Here is a 22,653-nt window from a genome sequence, read left to right on the forward strand (position 1 = left end):
CCGAGTCAGAAGGTCTGCATAATGCAGTATGGACACATTAGCACAGTTGTGAGACCCAAGTCCAGCAATTACAAACCCAAGTTTACAATGCAGTGTGGACACTCAAGCAGGGGCTTGGAAACACCAAGTCCACAAGCCCAAGTCCCACAGACCCGGATTTAGTGTGCAGGGTAGACATACCCTACATGATCAAACAATACTGCATTTAAAATGTAGACAGAAAACCTCTTTAAAGGTTTGTATCAGTTTACAGTTTAATCAGTTGTTTTTCCTGAACTGGTTTGCCAAGTCCTAGAAGAGTCACCCCTAAGCATATTGGATATATTAAAAGTTATGGGCACACAAGAAAGGTAGGTCAGCTGACTTTCAGCCACAAAAGCAGACTGACACAGCACATTGTGACCACTATGAATCAGAGTCCAAAAATTCCATTTAGGAGAAGAAATATCTATATTTGTCTTTAAATTCAAATCACTCATGGAGTTGTTCTTACGTCTGCTTCTGACTAAGGTTTTTCATGAGACTGAGAAGCCATCTCGCATCTACCAATGGTGTTCTCTTAGAATCTATCATTGCTCATCATTTAGTGGCTAGAGGAAGGTCACTTGAGAGTGACACAATACAAAACAGATAAGGACAGTGCCATTCTCATCAATTTAATTCATGCTGCTCCCTGCTGTCTCTCAGCCTCCTCTTGCACCCTTTCCCTCCCACCTTATTTCTGGCCTCTTTTCCTCCCTCCTCACTTTTCTGTTTCTTTACTCCCTCCCTGACAACCCCAGTTGCAATCCCAAAAGACTGTAACTAATTGCCTGCACATTACTGCTGCTCCTTCAGAAGCACTGAATGAAGGTGAGAAGTATCAGTTTCACTCTGCTGCCTGTGCTGGTGTTATGGAAAAAAATGTATAGGAAGCACATGTCTATACTGACCAAATATCCCATTTTGGCTAGAAATTCCCAAGGTTTATCAATCCAGTGTTAGATGTTTTAAACACATATCCTGTTAAAGCCTCAGGCCACTTGTATGGAAGGAAACAAATGTTGGACTATGGAGAGCTAGTAGGAGTTCTTATCGGTCTCCACTTCCCCTCTCCATGACTCAGCTACTCTGCTCTCTGCTGGAGCACCTAGATAGGAGCACCTGTTACCTAGATAGGTAACAGAGAGCAATCAAACAGATCTCAGCTGACCGACTTCACACCTCAGCCCCTGCAGTGAGTAAAGAAGGAGGAAATTTTCCATTTCTTCCTCAGAACCCATCTCTTTGGAGATTTTTTCATGGAAAAACATCTGCATTATTAACAATATGCTCCTTGGACTGTGGAGAGGAATAGAGTGGCAGGGGAAGGGACAATCTCTATTCCCTCCTATTTTCATATCATCCCATTCACAGAGCGCTCATGAAGCAGCAGAGGATTGTTCCTGTATCCTAGATATAGCACAGCACTTCCCTACGGCACCAGCGGGAACAGCATAACTATGAGAATTGTGCTGTCCTCATCAGTTTCCTTTTGCTTCTCTTGGTGACACCTGAGAGAAACAGAAGCACAAATTCTCTTCAAACAGAATTTTTTCTAGAATACCTTTTGAGGTGACAAAGGATCATCTCTGGGGCCCTACCAAATTCACAACCGTGAAAAACACATCACAGACCATGAAATCAAACCTCCCCTGTGAAATCTAGCTAATGGAGAGAAGGGGGAGGTGCATGACTGGGGGCTTGTACCATTCACCGAACTCCAGCTGCTAGTCCACCGGGCTGGGGAGGGCTGGGACTTCCTCTTCACCTGCACGGCCACTCTTGGGCGGCAGATCAGACCCACCTCTGGGTACCCCTGGCTGCAGGAAGCTCCACAGCTGCACTGCCTTGAGAGCCCAGCTCTGAAGGCAGCACAGAAGTGAGGGGTGCAATCCCGTGACCTCCCCAGTAGCTTTGCGACCCTCCCACCCACAGTCCCCTTTTGGGTTGGGACCCCCACGGTTACAGCACCATGACATTTCAAATGTAAACATCGGAAAACATGAAATTGATCAATTTTAAAATCCTCTGGCTGTGAAATTGATCAAAATGGACCCTGAATTTGGTAGGTCCCTAGTCAAGTGACAGCAGCTCAGAGGCAGAACGTCCTACAAGATGGGCTGCCTGTTCATAATACACTTGCAGGGCAGGGCGCTGTTTTAAATTTTGTTTAATTTTTTTTTTACTTTTTACCATAATCCAGCACACATGAAGACTTGACAAGTTCCATGGCTGCTGAGTCTCTCAGCTGTAGAGATGGGTGAATAATTGATCTTTTTGATTCACTGGCAGTTACAGTGAATACAGAAATACTGAAAAATTTTTGCAAATCAAAAAAGTCCATTTCTACTCAAATAAAACATGGTTTTCGATGCTTTCCCTTTATAACCTGTAGCCCAGAGGTAAGGGCGCTCACTTGAGCTGTAGAAGACTGAGTTTCAATTCCCCCATCTGCCTGATGTAGACAAGGGATTTGAACATTGGTCTCCCCCATTGCAGAGGTGTGTACTGGGCTATGGCATTTTCTTTCTTGTGGCTCTTTCAATCTCTCCTGTTGAAGCTGTTCCATTCTATATAAGTAATTAAACAGTTATTGGAGCAGGGACGTGAACTTGGGTCTTCCCTTCCCCTCAAGTGTGTGGCCTAACCACAAAGCTACGGTCATTATCACTTACTCTCTCTTTCTCTTATCCAATGACTAAAGCTTACAGGGGTGGCTGCACAACCATCTTCTTTTCTGTGGATGGTGCCTCAGTCCTGAAAACAGAATAGCCAAAACTATTCAGCAAATCAGCGTCAAATTTGCAAACACTTTCAGTGTGCCAAAAAATGCATTTTTGGTGAATTTATTATTCACTGAAAAAAAATCACCCTGCTCTACTCAGGAGCAACAAAACTGTTTTGACTACACCCTGCTTACCAGAGCTATGTTACTTTGACCTCAATACTATATAGGCAAGAGGGAACAGGAAAATACAGCCCTGGCTTTCCATGTAGTTTTTACACAACCCCCTTACATTTACAAGAATACTCTAACAAGTATATTCTAACTTATGAATATAACAGGAAGACGACCTGCAGGTAGTACAGCTCTCCTGCAGTGCAGCTAAGAAGGTGGCAAGCAAGATATAAAATGTACCTGTATGGAGAGACCTGCAAAGAGCAGAAAGTGGAGAGATAGGAGGTTGTCCGTAGTAGACTAAACAGAAGATCTAGGACAGGGTTCTCAATCAGGGGTTCGGGACCCCCTAGGGGACCACAAGCAGGTTTAAGGGGGGGCCACTAAGCAGGGCTGGCATCAGACTTGCTAGGGCCCAAGGCAGAATGCAGAAGCCTCACCACATGGGGCTGAAGCCCAGGGGCCCAAGCCCAGTCAACTGGGACTGAAGCCAAAGCCTGAGCAACTTAGTTTCATGGGGCCTCCTGTGGCATGGGTCTTGGGCAATTGACATATTTGCTACCCCTTAACACTGGCTGTGGCTTTTATATGCAGAAAAAACATTCTTGTGGCACAGGAGGACGGTGGAGTTTTTATAGCATGTAGGGGGGGGTCTCAGAAAGAAAAAAGGTTGAGAACCTCTGGTCTGGGAGAGCTAGGAAGCCCTCAGCTGGAGTCCAAAAGGGCCAAAATGACTGTTTGAGTCAAGCAGAAAGTTGACAAATTACAAAGATCAGAGGGGGCTGTGAAACCCTGCTCCAAGGTGAGAGAGAAGATTAAGCCTTAAGGGACAGACTGTTGGTGAACCTCCTGTTATCCCATGGTAGGAAGTGCTTGTGCTTATATTTAGTGTGCGTGCCAGCCCACAAGAACAACATGGGTGCATGTGCAGTCACTGGGGAGCCAAGAAGGAACAACTGAGACTGCAGACAGGTAATCTGTTGGGCAAATTATTATTATTAATTTGTATTACAATAGCACCTAGGACCCTAGTCCTGGACCAGGACCCTATTGTGTTAGGAGCTGTACAAACACAAAACAGAAACTAAAAAACAAAAAAAGTAACCTGGTTACATTTCTCATCATATAGTGTCAAATTTAAACTCCCTAATTCTGACAGTAAGTGGTATCTTTCTATGGAACACTCTTACTAAAATCGATTAATTATAAAACAAAAAATGCCCTTACACTGGCTTGTATGAGGAAGTGGAGTGAATTAGGGTGCTGCAGAATACACATGAAATCCTTGATGATTTTCCTTGCATGGCACCCTTCCTATTCAAGAAACATTTGCACAGAAAGTGAACTGCCACAACCTCCTCACCCCAAAAAATAGTTCTTCCACTGCCTTGTTTGCAGTTCTTGCCCAGAATTTCGGATTTTTGTCCTTTGGCCCCTAATAAAGGAAGCCAATTTGAGCAACCCATTTTTATTGCAGAAAAACAAAAAGGAGGAGAGAATACCCTGAGAATACATCTGCATCTTTTTGTATGTGGAGGGGAAAGAGTACAGGTTTTGTGCTATGTCTGCTGCCTGGAAAGCAGATACTACTGTTATGATGCTACTTGATCATTCAAGAAGTTTTTTTAGTTTTGGCTTACTCATTTAATTTTGTTTCCCTTCTTTTAGGTTGAAAAGGGACAGAGAGCCCAATCTACTAGTCTTGCTCCAAACCAATTCACCATGATGCTGACAACTCCCCACTTCATCCAGAGAATAAGTACCCTCTCTCTCTGTAACATGGCAGACTGTTAAATAGATGCAGCAAAAGCAAACTAAACTCAGCACTGGAAATTTCATGGAAACAAGATTTCTTGCAAGATTTTCACTACTTCATGCATTGGACCTGGTAGGATATACTCTGAGAATAGCCTTCGCTATAGTATATTGGCCAAATACAAGTACACATGTATGAAAAATAATTTTTTTAAAAGTTAACCAAACTTATTCAAATCTCTGAAAGGGTTTGGGGTTTGTATGGGATGAACAATGGATGAACAAGAATGTAGCCAATTCTTATTTGTCTGAATTGAATAACCCATTCCTACTGCTTAGCTGAGTCCCTCTTATGTCATCCCTGAGTGTCATACTTTCTATATTGGCATAGGGGGAGGCATGACTTCTTATTTCATGCTCATGGCATTATTCAAACATGGTAACATCTGTTATTCACTCCACATGACTATTCCACAGCTGCACTCCAGACAAACAGTGTGGTGCTGTGCAAACAGCTTGAGTTTGGGAGCAATCATAAGGATCCCGTTCCCTTCTCTTTAATTGCAGAGTATTGTCTTGATTTGTCTTGGATTTGGATGAGGAGAGGGAAGACTGAGAGTCCTCTACGTAATGATTAATGAAGGAATATTACAGGTAGCTTCAGAAAAGATAATATTTCTATCCAGATAGTATTAACATCACAGTTGTTGCGAGGATGGAAATGTAATGTATTAGAAAACAGCAACAGAGTTGGTTTTGAGGACTACGACAGACTGTATGGTGCTGTTAATAACAGTAAAATAAAAAGGACCCTTTTGAGTGATCCAGGAAAAAAATAGATTGAATAGTACAAATCAAAGAACTGCAATGCGCAGCAGCATAAATAACCCATCTGTGCACAGCAGATCTCAAAATGGACCTTCTGCATCTACTGTTTAGATTGTATTAAATGTTTTAGATTACTTTTCTTGGATTCACATTGCTCACCAGTTTTCAGAGGCCCTGGCACTGTGTCCCCATCAACACCTATACTTTGTTCAAAAACGGATTAAATCTTTCAACAATACTATATATTTCCTGTCTGTCTGTAGGATAAAATCTCTGCATTATACAAACAATGTCAGTGTAGCCTCTATCAATGTCAGATATAAGTAGGTTTCAGAGTAGCAGCCATGTTAGTCTGTATTCGCACAAAGAAAAGGAGTTCTTGTGGCACCTTAGAGACTAACAAATTTATTTGAGCATAAGCTTTCGTGAGCTACAGCTCACTTCATATATAGGTAGGTCACTAACCCAAATCAATGTCACGCTGGGTCCAATCATAAACCTTCTGGCTCTGACTTCTCCATAGATTTATTTCACAAACAGCAATATAAAAATACTTTAAGGCATATTATAACTACCATATATATACTAGAAACATATTCAGTAATGGAAGACTGATCTGGTGGTGACAAGTACACTTTTCTGTTAAGTAGATTTTGACTTTTGTTTTTAGTAGACATGGACCCAAACTGAAACCTCTTTTTCAAACAGCCTTGAGAAAGGTCAGATCTAAATTTTGCAGTTCAAACCCATCTCAAGAGTTTTAAGGCAAATTTCTGCTCTTAGGTCAATAAAACAGGATCTCCACTCCAATACTTTGCTCTTCCTACAGCCACAGTGTTCACACTGATATCAAAAGGGAGTTCTGTACATGGAGCAGAAACAGAATACTAGTCAAGATATTGTTAATATTGAATATTATGCTAATCAAGATTATTACTATTGCAGTAGCAGCCAAAACATGTTAGATGATACTCAGATATTCAAGAAGATATGGTGCCTGCTCCAAAGAACTTACAATCAAAGGAGACAGACAAAGAGAGGAAAGGTGGGAGAAAGGGACAAATAGGGCAGTGCTAGAGAATAATGCAGGGACAGCAAGTATGGTTTCATGATTAAGGAGGTGAATGCTACCCACAACAGCTCAGTTCTATTCTTAACTCAGCTACAGATTTCTCATATGATGCTGGGCAAGTGACTTACACCAATATTTTCTCAGGTGCCCACTAATTATGTGTTCCTCATTTTCTGGCTGCCCAAATTGAGACATCTGGAGCCTGATATGCCAAAGTGCTAAGTGCTGACTACTGCAATTAAGGTTAATGGAAGCTGTGGGTGCTCAGTAAGCAAAAGCTCAAAACAAATTAAAGATACCAATTTTCAAATTTTACTGGAAAAATATATTAATCTGTAAACATACTTATTCTTTCTTATATGCTATGAAAAAAGCAGACAGTATACAATTCATATCCTCAGCCATACTGTACAAGCCACTTACTGTAGATAAAGCAAAAATAATGAACCAAATAACCTACACAAACTCAAATCAGTACTTGAGACTTCAAAATTACAGCAAAATTACATGCAATACATCATTACTATACACTATATATATGCTAATGTAAGTAAATTAATATATTTTAAGAAAATTAAAACAATATACAGGTATGTATATAGCCTTTTGGATGTATATTGTTGGGTAAATTTTGAAAGGGACCTATAAATCTCATGCAGCATTTGGAAAATAGTTCAGCACACTATGTCCTGGGGATATATTCATGGTCACAAGAAAGCAACAATACACCACAGCCCTGGAGATAATGAATGAGCTCTCTCACACATGAGAATAAATTATTTTATTCTACTGCTTTAATTTTCCAAAATTAAGTCTGGTGTAAATACACTAATAAACCTGGGGACACTGAAAAAGCCTGGAAACATGTTATTATATCATGTTATTTTTTATATTCGTATTCACTTTCTGACTACTTACTGTGCTCTGGATATAAGTCCCCTTCTCAAAACTTTGGCTGCACTATTGCTACTTCACTGTCAGTGGGGTTATTTTGATCTGTCATCTTTCTCTTTTGGATTTATCTTATGCAGAAAAGTGAAAGGAACAAAAATGGCCTCCCATACGAGTCACAAAAAACTCACTCCCTTGATTGAGCGCTTTTATAATAAAATTCTATCAAGGTGATATCACATCCAACATGCTTATCTAGTGGCTGGTCATTTTAATGCTTCAGTTGCACTTAAAGAGATTCATCTGCATTATTAGAGATTCTAATTTATATTTTTAAATAGAAGATACAAAATAAAGTCTCACACTCTTTCAGATGCTTTGGATATGCTACTTTGATCAAAGCTGGAGGGATTAGAAGATGGAAAGAGGTTCTTAGAGCACGATCAGCAATCAAAAAGAAAAAATAATACTTATAGACTAATAGGTACTGCTCCATTAGCCTAAGAGAATACTACAAAATACTTTATAATTTAAACATGAAAACATTTTATTATTAATAAAATACTATGTACTATTTTAATAAAAGGGTAAATGTAATAAAATGAAAGCCTTCACTTTTAAAATTTTGTTTAAATACAATTATAATTCCTTTTAAAAATATTGCTACTGTTAAGACTACCACACTGGTATGCAACACACTGTCATATAATGATTCATGTTTGAGACTTAGCTCAGTTCTTGAATTTTAGCGCAGCACCTCTTAGAGACCTTGAGGTAGGGAGAGTCTGGCATCCTTCTCTAATAGACACTATGGCCAGCTTAGGAAAGAGATGGTCATGCATCAGGAGGTATCTTATTTCAAGCTCTCCTTCAGTGGAAGGAAGATTGGCTCAATGAACATTAAGACGGGGTATTATAACCATAGAAAAATTAAGAGAGATTTTCTCAGTACTAGAGGCTCCTCTAAACCTCAAGGATGTGCAGCACTTACCATAGATACAATTTTAGGTGTGGTTGTTACACAAGATTGTATTTATGTTAGTTAAGAGACGATAGGATGAGTAAGTACAATATACAAATAAAACTGAAAGAGGAGACTGGGTCTGAAGGAGCCAGTGTTTGTTTGCTACCCAAGACACATACGTTAGGTTAGTATATATCACATTATGTGAATGCCTGACAGTAATAAGAGCTGAATAGGCTTATGTTTTTCTGAGAGTTCTGTTCACTTATGCTAAGCTACATCCCACAATACCCTGCAATTGTATAGCTCAGTATTTGGCATAAGAGAGAGGGAACTCAAAAATCAAGCTACATTTGTTCTATACCTTGGTAAAAGCAGTATCTTCACGGACCAGGACCTGGAATGCTAGTATCCAAAACAAGATAAGGAAAGGTACATAAAAGTTAAGAGATTAGGAGGAACTGATGGGCTGGATTTCATAAACACTCCTAACTGAAATGGGTAACTTTGGAGAACATCTTCTGTATAAGATGAATGTAACAGCCCTGTGTGAGACAGCTTTCCGGAGACTGGTATAGTACTGAACCTTTTTCCTACACTATATTATTAATGGCTTTTAGCAATAAACATGACTGATTGATTATTTGGTCTCTTGAATATATTTCAGAATGAACCAAGTGTAGTCAAGCAATTGACCACACAGTTTATCAACAAGTTGGATATTGATGATCTTAACGGGAATGGATGGAATTCAAGGACAGAGTATTTTTTCCTGTTGATCTATTTTATTTTGAACTGTGTATATTTATATTATATCTGTAGTTAGAGTTTTAGAAAATAGCATTTTAAAAATCTATCTAGCCTTTATACAAGAATTGAAATACTGCTGAGGAGATGGGGCATTATCATTATAATACTATAGGAGATGCATGATTCCATTTTCTAGGCATAATTAAGAAAAAATGAGAAGTAGAATAAGTCTTTTTTTCTCCCATTGTGCCTGCTGCTCTTTAGCAATGAGTTCAACTGCCAACTTCAGTGCTGTGCAGCTCAGAGACAGTGAATATAATTAAGAAGCACTTGGAGCCACTCCGCACTGAACCTGTCAACTGAAATCAGAGCAAAGGGCAGCAGGCAGAATAGGTGAAGCAAAAAGGTCTGGTTAATTACATTCAACTTTTTTCCAACCAGAGCAGGAAATATGAATTAGAATTTGGTGAGACAGGTGGAAGGAAAGTTACAATTATATTAATTTAAAAAATAGTTGTAATTTCAGCCTGTGATAGGTGACACTAAGATGACAGGGTTAAGAATTTTTTTTATTATTATTGACAAAGGGAACTGAGGTTTAAACCTGAGGTTGGAAAATGCAGTACTGACATCAACACTCAAAGATATTACAATCTTTCATTCAAAATACAGCAGGTATTATGCAAAGTAACATTCTGACAGTCTGAACGACTACTAACTTCCAACAACACACCTTGCCATGTCTTATTTTTTAAGTACTGGCAGTAATCACAATAATTATGCCAGAAAGTTAGTGATCACACAACATTGCAGACTACATATTTTATAAAGAGTATACAAAGAGTGTTTTGAAAGGGGCAAATGATCTAAGCACAATGTACACTTTCAGCATCACATTTTCAGGTACATCATATCATCATCATTTTTTGGCTAATACCTTTTTTGAGAAGGAGAGGATGAAGAAGAGAGTATGCTGTCTGCAACTTTCTGAGCACAATGAAAGGCTCCTCAGCTGCTTATCAATTAGAACTGTTTAAAAAAAACAACCTAAAATACATATAATTAGAAGATGCAAAAGTCTCATATAGGATTTGTAGAATAAGGTCAACTTCAACAAACTCTCTTATGAGTATAAAGATGAAATAGTTCCTTACCTGTCTGAAGTTGTGTCACTTGCAACCTGGTGCTTCACTCCTGAACCATTTTTAATTGAGTCTTGTCTTGTGAGCACTTGAGATCTATTTTTGTCCAAAGCTGGTGTGGATATGTCACCTGAGGGTCCTTGGTATTGGGACTGCTCCTGCAGCTTTGCCTTTTTCTCCTGAGGTGCTTCCTCGTTCCGCAATCCTCTAATATGTTCTTGATCAGGCTGCTGCGGCGTATTTAATCCACTGTTGTAGAACCAGGCTCCTGATTTTGTGAGGATTTCTTGTTGTTTTCGGCACAAGTTACATACCCACATTACCTGTGCATAGATTTAAATGAAAAACAAATTAGTTTTGTCAAATAATACAAAGATAAAAAAGTTTTAGTTAAGCATGTGTCAGTTGGGGTGCTAGTTCTGGAGGTACAAACAAGAGTATATTTCGCTTCTTTAAAATAAAGTTACAGACAAGGTATTAATAAGCATAATAAAATATGTCTAGACAAATGTGGAAAGAAAAGTTTCTTTAGTAAAATATAATGCAAGAAAGTATTTTTGCTTCCATTCTTGCTTTTGCATTTACAGTAATTGGAAAAATGGTAGATGGATTTGCAAGATGTAGAAATAGAAGGGAAAAGATTATTATTAAGAGATAAGGGTAACATGACAGAAGCAATACAAGGGGGTAAAAAATATAAGAAAATGGATTAAATTAAAGAAAAATCAGGGTTAGAAACTTTGTATCAGATCTTCAGCTGGTGCAGATAAACATAATTCTACTGACTTCAACTTTGATATGCTGATTTCACCAGCTTAGTATCTGGACCTCTATATTTAATTGCAGGGCTAAATGGGGCATCTGACTTGATTTTTTAAACTGCTGTAAATTAAATTAAACTGCTGTCAATTAAATTAAATTGATTTAGTAAACACAAAGGTAAAAATTCAATATTTATGGGAATGATTTTAACAATGAAGTGGGGAGATTATTTAACTCTTGTTTTGTGTTAATAACTGATTATTCAAAAATTTATTGCAACTTCCCAATTATGTAACTATTACATATTTTGTACTTAGTTATTTTTATTATAATAAAATGTGCTCATCTACAGGGTCTTGAGATTGTAATTGATTACATTAGTGCAGGTCATTTCCAGCACTAGGTAATTTGGAACTTGATTATGTAGCTAATCTTACCACAATACAAAGTAAATATATACGACTATATGCCAGAACATGTCCAAAGGGTAAAAACAAAAGTAATACTTTATAAAGTCATTATAATAAAACAATACATCTGTTTCAGTTTGTTTTGAAACAATTAATTTATATAGTACTCATTCACTAATCTAGTCTTTTAATTCCTTCCTCTTTTCACATGTCTTAGCTTGTCTCTTTTTGTATACTTCCTTCTACTATTTTGTGGTCTGTGTGCTGACATTTTTATACATCTTATGTACATATTTTTCAGGAGAACAACACCCAGCCGTAGGTATGGCTAATCATCCCCACTAACCAAGCTTGATCAGCCATTCATTTTTTTTATTTTGCACTACGAAACACTCAACCAGAACTTTCTTAATGCTCCTGACCAGTTTTTCAGTAAATGTAACTAACTAGATGATCAGGCTATGGAGGTATAACACTCAATGTCTTAGTCAAGAAGAGAGTTCCAGTACAGAGAAAGACATCACACTGAAAATGAAGTACCTGTCTCTTAACACAGCAGCTCAAACCACCAAAAAATATCCAGTAAGAAGAAGCTACAAACTGTACGGTTCTTTTAATCTCCAATGAGTTACCCAGTTGAAAACTTGGGCCAGGCTGCCTAATCATTTCTGACCAAAAATATTTCTATGGAAGCTTCATTTGGAAGGCGACTTAAAAGAGAGAGGTCCTGCTAAAGCTGGACTGAGTGGCTTCCTCATTTGAAAACCGCCAGGATGATGACTGTTTCTCTTATGTTATGAGGGGGTGTCCTTTTCATTTTTACTGTGGCAATATCCTCATCATTAATATTCAAGCTTTGAGAACTCATTTCAGTTCAATTCAGTGAGATTTTATTGACATGACAACCTAAATAAGCTTATCAAAGTGTCAAAAAGAGATACCTCAGGTATCTGTATGAGGTAGCATGATCTCCTCACAATGAACATCAGTGAACCACTTGACTATCTTCTATATATAAATATCCTGAAGACAGGAATGCTATGCATCCCACAGATAAGTCAGAGCATAGACCAAAGCTCCAAGTTGAAATTTTAGAAACAAAGGAGGGAGAGCGTTTTGCCTTCTGAAACAGGATTAGGTTTTGTGATGGGTGACCACAAACTTGTAATTAGAGTTGGTCAGGAATTTTTCAAGGATTTAAAAAAAAAATCAGAAAAACCTTCCAATTCATCAAAAGCACAACTTTTTGTGGGAAAATGTTGATGAAACTTTTGTCCAGAAGGTTTCTCAAGTCCAAGATAGAATTTCTAGTCAAAATGAGCTAGAAAGCAAGAGACTCCCTAGAACAGTGGTTGTATAATTATATGATAAAATGAGAAAGCAAGCTATCTTTCAGTAATAGCTTGTTGTGACACTTATATTTGTATGTCTGATTTTGTAAGCAGGTAGGTTTTAGAGAAATCAGACTCCTGAAAAGGGTACAATTGCCTGAAAAGACTGAGAGTCACTGCCCTAGAAGAGCTAAATAGTTACAGAATAAGGAAGAGCAGAGGCTTGAAGCTAGGTCTTACACAACCCAGTTGAGTACACTATTTGGTTATTATGGGATCTTTCTTGTTCTCTCTCTGTTTTTTCATGAAAAACTTAGAAATTCTCCATTTTGTTCCAATGTGAAAGGGGGGGGGGAGTGGAGGAGGGGACTGAAAATTTTCCTGGGATGGGAAAACCATTTTCCAACCAGAAATAGATGTAATGTCTGTAGCTGCCTTCTGTACAGGCAGAGTTTCCACTGAATGAAGTGGTAAACTTTTCACATATATGACACTATACTTAAAGACCCAATCCTGCAATCATTACTCAGGCACAGAAGTCAGTGGCAATTTTGAACAAGTAACCCACTGCAGTATCAGATCCCTAAAAGTCTTCTTACAGTATTTTTCTGGTATTGTTAGAGATTTTAAATGATTCACTGAAACCAAGCCGCACAAGCTGAACCACTCAGTGTATAACTCCTTAGTCCCCAGCTACATTTTTCCCTTGAAGAGAGGCACTTCAGGATGCCTAGCATTTTCACCTTTGCCACAAAGCAATGTGGTACAGTGATCAGTCCTTCCAACAGAAGATGGCTGGAGGTTTCCCCTACCAGGAGTCATGAACTTGCTCCTGGGTTACCCACAGCGAGCTGTCAGAGAGAAATATACCAATTTCCTTCCCTTATAGCCCTGTGTGATTTAATGAGCTACTTCTGCAGTAATACCAGCCGCTGCTGGGCTGAGTAGCTGAAAAGCTAGCTCAGCACATGGCAGCACAGTTGCCAATGCCACGAGATAACTGAGGAAACAGATATGTTTATGATAGAAGTTGGACCAACATCTGTCCCTTTCTTTAAAGGCACTATCCAATCTTAAAGGGATAGGAATCTGTGGTATCCTGGTTTGTCATTTCATTTCCACTCTAAAGTTTGGAATCTGTTTCTCATAGACTGCCACTGAGACTGGATCAGCTCCTTTGTTTCTGATCACACACCAGAGAAGTAATCATAGAATATCCAACTGACTCTCAGAAAAATCAGATTGGCTCTAGAGATAATTCATTATATTTCTTATAGACTTTCACAGCAAAATGGATCAGATCTGAATGAAATTATACTATAAATGTTAAAAAAACAACCCTACAAAACATGAAAATAAATGAAATTGAAAACAGAAAGCTATATTAAAGTGTTCTATGCTAGAGTGACTTTTAAATATAACATGCGAAAAATATATAGCCCTTTGCTTTTCATATTTTTTCATCATTTTACCTGTTTGCTAATATCAGAAATACCAGCTATAACTCACACTTATTTTCAAATACATTGCATATTTATTCATGAGGAAAACTGCTTCTTACATTTAGCTGTTCAAATTGTTGAGATAAGTAGTTACCGGTTTTTTTTAAAGTAACATTAAAGAACTAACAAAATGCCACTGTCACATATGTAGGCAAATTAATTAATGTATACAAAAATATTCAGGCTCTGATTTATTAGAGGTCAGAGTTGATTTCTACATCTTATTCCTCAGTCTCTAGTAGCATTCCTGTTATAAAAAATATTTATTTCCAGTAGCACACACAATATGCTAAGGTTATATTTTGTTTTAAAACTGAGAAGGACTGATTCATGCTCTGACAAAATCATAATCTAAAGACCATTTTCAAATTGCATTTGCATTTTAACTCCTCTATCCATTGTTTAACAGCAACCTGGAAAAATATATATATATAAGAAAACAATGTGTGCCTATACAAACATGGAAGATTCTGTGTGTGAATTATTTTAAAAACTAGTACAGTGTCCACCTTAAATGGAGAAAAATGCAAAATTCTGCTCTCTTAACACCTCTAATAATCTTCACTTTCTGAAGTTACCAAAAATTTGCATCCTAAAAGGTTGCCAGTATCTTTTGAAACACACAAATGTTCATTAATTCACAGTAAAGGCTGAAACACCATCTAGTGCCTATAGTAGGTATTGCTGATGTTCAAAAAAATTAAATGTTCTTTACTAATATGTCACAATAACTACATAAGATATATCAAAGATGACATTTCAGTATTAACTCTGAATTTAGTTTATTTTTCAAAACACATTTTCTTTCTTTTTTTTTAAGTAGTTCTCTGTTTTTAGCCAAGTACTGACCCAAATTGAAGATTGGATTTACCTAAATCTTCACCTTATTTTGACTCTGCACAATCCTAATCTGTACAAGAAACAGAGAAGTTCCTAATGTTTTAGCATGGGCTTTCCTTTACTCTATCATCACTTAATGGACATAATATGATAAGCTTCTGACTACTACCACCACCTCCGAAGACCACTGGTGGCTAGTACCTCTGCATTTGAAGCAAGCTTTTTGAATAAATAAATTATATCCCCTACTTTCACCGCTACTATCTTAATATAGTTGGAAAGATAAGCAGACTCCTCAAAGACATAAATGTCAGTCTAATCAGCCAGTGTCTGGAGAAGGGCAATGAACATTTACATAGAGGATAAGAGCGACACATCTGTAGCAGTCTCAGACACAGCTAAACTAAGTAGTATGATCTGTGTACATTCTTACACACCAGTTTACTACTTCACAGTATGTAATTCTTCTTAACAATAGAACAAAACTTATCCACTATTTTAAATCCATTTGTAATTGCAATGTATAAAGTATTGCTTATTTATAAATAATTTTTGCCTGCAGATTTCTTGTAAAGTAAAAATGCATCTTAAATTTAATCAAATGGATTGAAATTCCAAGTCATTTTTATTTTACACCTTTACAATAAATTATATGAAAAGTAAGACTGCTATATCTTGCAGAAAAATTACCATTTGCTAAACTTCTGTATAATATTAAAAATACAGGATGTATCACATTAAATTATATGAAAAATATAGGTCTTATAATAATTTCAAAATGCTTGAGATTATCAAGAGAGGGGCATAACCAAAACCACAGATCGTGTATTTGATTGCATACTAGTTACAAGTTTGATTGTGATCACAGGTGCCCTATATTCCAAGAAAAATAAGACTAGACCACCTGCTTATATTTAACTAAGAGACGAAAGTTTATTTTAAAAAAGGCCCAACACGTGTTCCATTTGCCACTTGCCTTGTACATTTGTAGCAGAAAATAAGTAACTAAATAAAACTAAACCAAAGTTAACAAAAACTGTTTTGGATCTATTTAACCAGCATCACTTTGTACCTTTTATTTGGTATGATTCTTCGTTATAACTTTGAAACCTGTTATAACATTGTTGCAGTAACTAAGCTATTTAGCTGTAATAATAAAAAGTATGTTAAGAGTGGATTTTAGGCCACAAAACTATGCTGAAATGGCATCGAGGCTCTTGGAGCAAAGTCAGTGCCTATTATTACAATGCTGTCAATTCTCTGGAGATCCCAGGTGCCAGGAGCAGGTTGAAACATTAGTGTGTGATGTTTATTGCTTATGCACCCTGAAGTTTCCCAGAATGTGACAGTGTTTCTTTAAACATTTTATTTTTTCTTTATATTCCAGACAGATAAAATGCTTTAAACAGTAAATCCTGGCCTGAATCCAGATTGTGGCAGGTCTAGAATGTTAGTTTCAATGAGATGAGCTTATAGTTGGCCCGTCACCAACTTCATTAATCACGTTTACTAACTCAGTCCTTTTTACCATTTATTGATGCTAAAGGAGTCAGTGCATTCTTGGAACAGCGCAATAACTGAAGTCATCCTGTGCAAAATAGGCTTCTTTGAGAAGTTCTTCAATCTCTGTTTTGGTCACTGCTGGAGATTTGTAATATAACCTGCTGAAACAGCTGCTTCAGGACAGTCCTTAGAGGACATAAGAAAAATCTCTTAATAAATTAGGATTATGCATATGGTCAAATCTGTTATGTTGCACAATTTGGCCATATTTGCTTTTTCCTAGTGAAAACTGGGGTCAACTTTACGATCCTTCTCTCTGGCTCCAAACTGTGCTGGGCCTTCCTCATTTTGCAAAATAGCAATAAGGGATTTCAGTGAGCTATTAGTTTAACCTCTGTTTCTCTTGGCAGGAGTCACTTCTGGACATAATCTAACTCAGAAAATGAGAGACTGATCTACCTTTTTTGAGGTTATTTTGCTTAGTCATCAGTTTCTTTCTAAGACCCTGAAGCTTCCAAGAGCTTTTCAGCAGCATACCAGCAACTCTGGATAATCTAATATTGGTGGTGCAAGACAGAGGTCAAACTCTTCAGTATTCTTCCTGTTACACACAAGCGTATACCTTAAGAAGCCCTTCAAATCAAAATAATATTCTTTGGGACTAGCCAAAGGTATTTATTCCCATCCTACTTGGTTGCATAAAAGGTTAAAATACAGGCTTTCATCAGATTTCTAAACAAAAATTTTCATATTTTTCTTGCCCTCAAGTTTGGATACTCTAATGGTTGAGGCAACTAATTCCAGAATTCACTGTACATAGCATGCTGAAAAAAATTAAAAGCTTGGATTATTGGGGAAACAAATATTACTTTTTACTGGGCACACTCTGATTAACACCAACCAATGGCTTATGATTGCTAAAGCATCATACTGAACCATATCAAAGGTCACTATCCATGTTTCACAGGGCAGCTGATAAAGAGAACAACCCAACCCAGATCCACCTCGGAGTAGTTAATTTACTTAGGAGGAGACAACAACCTTCACACCGTCTTCCCCATTATGTGCAGCCAACATCCTTAGAGGACCTCCTGGTCAGAAAAGCAATGGCAATAATGGCCCATGTAAGGGCCAAACCTTCCTTCAAATCAGTCCATCACTGCACATTATGGAGTTCAACCTCGAGGGCCATCCAATGCAAAGTGTGATTACATCACAGTGATCCTACAGACTCAAAATATCAGTGTCCTTGTGCTACAACACACCTGGAGAGTGAAGGCCACCAATCAAAGATCAACAGATATGTCCTGATATCTGCAAGCCATCATCCCAAATATGGACTCATGATGTACATAAAACATGACCTTAATATTCCATCCAGGTCATGCCTATCACAAACCCCAGCTCAATTGCCATTAAAATCAGCAATCTGACAGTTATAAATGGGTACAAGCCACCATCAATGGAATGGCCATGTCTAGCATTACTAGCACCAAGCCATCCTACCATCCATGTCAGTGATTTCAATATCCACAACAGCCTATGGGGCTATAACAAGAACAACTCTGCTGGAGAACAGCTGACATCCTGAGCTTTCATTGAAGACCAGCACCTCCTCTACAATACCAAAGACTTTGGCACATTCAAGTCGGCCTAATGGAGGTAATGCTACACTTCTGACCTTTGTTTTGTGTCGTGTGACATCAGCAGCCACCCCATGCCATCCAAAAGGTCAGTTCTCAATGACATTACCAACAGCCAACACTACCTATTGTGATTTGTATAGGCCTACAAGTTCCACTCATTCAATCCTTCCTGAAACCGTGCTGGAATCTACAATCTGTTGATTGGTCCTTCTATGTGGTGATAACAGCAAGGGTTCAATAAACCAGATCCCACCATATACAGCTCAATTACCACTGCTTTGTAGGCCTACTAGTATCAGCTGTGAAATCAAACATTGCAAGGGGCTTTAGAAAAGCATTCACTCCTTGCTCAACAGAAGAGAATGAGGTACTCTTCTGACAATATCAAGCCGACAAAAGTCCAAAACCACAATAGTATTGCTTGAGTTTTTGAACTCAGCTAGAAGAAAAAGTTTGTGCAAAACCATGATGGTGCTTGACTTGAAGCTGCAAAGCCTGGAAGTTCCTCAAACTTTTAGGCAGTGCAGCTCCAGCAGCCTACAAACCATATCAGTAAATGCAGGTACCATCTCTGCTCAGTTAATTACCAATTCCCATGTGCCAATGGATAAAAAAATCGGGCAGCAAGTCCACAACCAACTTTACCACACACTGAATCAGTACCAGTTGTCTTCATCCCTTTATGTCCCCTACATAGTAGATGAATCATGACTGGTATAAAGTAGATAGGGAAATGTTGTTTACTACTTCTCATAACACAAGAACTAGGGGTCACCAAATGAAATGAAGAGGCAGCAGGTTTAAAACAAAAGAAAGTATTTCATCACACAATGCACAATCAATCTGTGGAACTCCTTCCAGAGGATGTTGTGAAGGCCAAGACCATAACAGGGTTCAAAAAAGAACTAGATAAATTCATGGAGGATAGGTCCATCAATGGCTATTAGCCAGGATGGGCAGGAATGGTGTCCCTAGCCTCTGTTTGCCAGAAGCTGGGAATGAGTGACAGGGGATGGATCACTTGATGATTACCTGTTCTGTTCATGCCCTCTGGGGCACCTGGCACTGGCCACAGTCGGAAGACAGGATATTGGGCTAGATGGACCTTTCGTCTGACACAGTATGGCCATTCTTATGTTCTCATGAAGTGGACAAGGTTCTCTCCAACACTAAGTCCAGGAAAGCAGCAGAAATGGATTGAATATATCCAAAATTCCTGAAGAACTTTGGTCTGAAGGCAAGAAGGTGGCTGCCAGACTTCTTCAGCAACATCAACTCTTCATGCATAATACCAAAAGAGTGGAAGGTAGCCAAGATCATAGCCATTTTGAAGCCTGGAAAAGAAGCCACTGACCCAAAAAGCTACCAGACCCATCTCCCTATAAACTGTTGGAATGGCTCTTACTTCAAAGGTTACAGCTAATCCTGGAGCAACCGGTTCCTAAAGAGCAGGCGAGATTTAGAACTGGTCACAACTGCTGTGACCAGGTGTTGGCCTTAGCCAAGTACATAGAATCTGGCTACCAGCAACAATTAAAAACAGCAGCAGCATTCATTGATCTTTCTTCTGTATCTGATACGTATGGTTCAAAGATCTTCAACTGAAGTTAGTATTAGCTTTCCCATGCCAATCAACCATCAGATTCAAGATGCTGAGTAACAGAAAATTCACCATACACCTGCAAATTATGGAGATGGAACATGGCCTCTCAGAGGGATCCGTTTTAGTGGCTGCACTATACCAGCGATATTCTGGTCCCATCATCCTGTAAATTTATCTACGCAAATGACATTGTGCTAGCAATGCAAGCATCGTCTCTGGAGGCCATAGAGAAATTCATGAACAACCACCTCTGGACAGTTCAGATATATTTCAAAAAGTTTGGTGACTGAAACCCAGTGCTTTGAAAACACTTGTCTCTGCCTTCCACTTGAAAAAGTGTGAGGTCAAAGTGCAGCGGAAAGTGAACTTTTGTGGTCTGCTTCTTTCACATGACCACAGTCCCCAGTATTTTGGAAAAACAACGAGGAGTCCTTGTGGCACCTTAGAGACTAACAAATTTATTTGAGCATAAGCTTTCATGGGCTAGAACCCACTTGGAGTTACCCTTGATCAGACATTGAACTATTGCCAACACCTTGACAACACAAAAAGGAAGAAAAAGACAAGAGTTAACATCATCCAGAAGCTTGCTTGAATATCCAGGGAATGTGATACATGCATGCTTCAAACATCAGTACAGCCTTGGTCTTGCAAACAGTGGCATATTGTTTGCCACTTTGGTGCAACAGCTCCCACATCAGTCTTGTTGATATTGAAATCAATACCATGCTCAGTATTACTAGTGGCTCTCTCAAATCAATCCCAATACTATGGCTCCCATTGTACCAGCCAACATCAGACAAGATGTTCTGGGAGTGCAAGATCCTGGCTGCGCCAGACCTGCCAATACACCAAGACTCAATTCACTGCCACGCCCCCATCTCAAATCGAGGAAGCCTTTCTGGATCCATGTGACAGTGCTGCAGGCCAACAGAAAGGACACCAGTACTTGCTGGCTTGAATTATGGCCCTCTTGTGAAATCCTAAACAAAGACCTGATTGAAGAGCCAACAAAAAAAATCCCAGGATTCTGCCTTCCCCATAGGCAATGGACTGCACTCAACCACTTTTGGGCAATGCATGGAAGGTGTGGTTATCTCCTCCCCAAATAGATAATCAGGGAATCATAAAATTGTGACTGTAGTGAGGTACAAACCCTATGTGACATGTCATGGACAACTGCCCCATTCATGCTTACAGCGATGGCACAGGGGCAGGGTGGCACCTAGCTACCCCAAAAGCATTAGAATGGCTTTCAAATATTAAGATTCAATTATAATCCCAGCCTGTTACTTTTCAAATGCCATATGAAAGAAGAATTACCTAGAAGGCTGGGCAGCAGTTCATTAACTAAGGAACAATTGGGCATAATAAAGGTTTAGGAGTGCTCAGTCAGGAGGCCTACAGAAGACAGAAAGCTTCTGTGGAGAGGGACTTCTCAGAGGAGCTAGTGAGAGAGCTCACCAAGAAAGGTACGGTCAGTGACTGTGATATGGGTGGTCACGCACAGTGATTAGAACAGGAGCCAGGACTTGTGCTAAGAACAGGAGTCAATAGTAAGGAATAGGAGCCCAGGGTCAGAGCCAGAATCAGAGGCCAGATGCCAAAACTAAGTGTCAGAGCTGAAGTCAGGAATCAGAGCCAAGGGTCAGAACCGGGTTCCTGAAGTGAGGCAATGCAGGGGCAGGACTGAGGCCAAAGCAGAAGCAGGGCTGAAACAAGGATGGGAAGAAGCAAGCACACAAGCTATCACATCCATGGGCCAATACTTTGAACAGCCACTAACCCATTGCTGCTGCTGGGCTTAAGATCCAGTATGCTGACTCTTCCAGTCAATCAGGCAGTATAGTCAACCAGGCAGCCTACTACAGGGCCAGCTGTGCCCATTAGGTTGCCCAGAGACTGGTTCTGCTGCAGGCCCTGCTTCCAGACAGTACCCACACCTTCAAGAGCACCTCCTAGGGGCCTTGGAGCCTCGTATCTTGGGTTACTTCTGATGGAACTCTCACAACATGCCCAGGGCATAGATGTTTTCCATTTGTTCCCAAGACCACTCATCTGGACTGTAGCTTTTCCAGTTGACCAGATACTGGAGCCTTCCCCTACTTGCTAAGAGTTGAACTGTAGGGAACCAAGTAGTCCGCCTGTCTGTATAGCAGGTGGCAGTAGCAGGTAGGAGCAGTTTGGGTATGGGTTCTCAATGCAGGGCTTTAAAAGTGAGATTTGAAAGACAGGGTGGATCTTCAAGGACTTGGGCAGCTGTAACTTGAAACTTGAAAGGGTATACCCATTCTATAATCTTGAAGGGGCCCAGGTATTCGTAGTCTACTGTGGCGGATGTGCAGCTCAATCTAAGGTTCTGGGAAGAGAGCCACATCTTCTCCCTTGGTCAGATTGGGGGCAGCCTGACAATCTTAGTCTGCATGGAGTTTATAGGTTTTTTTGGCAGAATGCAAGAGTTCCTTGAGGTCCCAGTGCACCTGGTATAGGTGGGAGGCTAAATCTGCAGCGGCCAGTACTGGGGAACTCACAGGTAAGTCTGGGTGGAATTAGGGGTGAAAGTCATAGCTTGCAAAGAAAAGGCTACACTGGTTTGTGGTGTGGATTGCGTTGTTGTATTTGAATTCAGCATAGCACAGTAGGGGAAGCCAATTGTCCTGGTGGTAACTCAAAAAGAAGCAAAGATACTGCTCCAAGATTTCATTGACCTTCTCTGTTTTCCCTTAGTCAGCTG

The 22,653-nt window shown here is 39.2% G+C and overlaps 1 protein-coding gene across 44 annotated transcripts in view; it reads right to left on the minus strand.

The window, feature by feature from the left end:
• The window catches only part of RIMS2 (regulating synaptic membrane exocytosis 2), a 748,357-nt gene that overhangs the window by 516,330 nt on the left and 209,374 nt on the right, over positions 1-22,653 (minus strand). For all 44 annotated transcript variants that reach the window (XM_073330341.1, XM_073330373.1, XM_073330345.1 and 41 more), the window contains one exon: positions 10,335-10,645. In XM_073330341.1, coding sequence (XP_073186442.1) covers positions 10,335-10,645 — 311 coding nt within the window. The remainder of the gene's footprint in view (positions 1-10,334; positions 10,646-22,653) is intronic.

The sequence above is a fragment of the Lepidochelys kempii genome, chromosome 2 (genome assembly GCF_965140265.1).
Source record: "Lepidochelys kempii isolate rLepKem1 chromosome 2, rLepKem1.hap2, whole genome shotgun sequence".
NCBI lineage: Eukaryota > Metazoa > Chordata > Testudines > Cheloniidae > Lepidochelys > Lepidochelys kempii.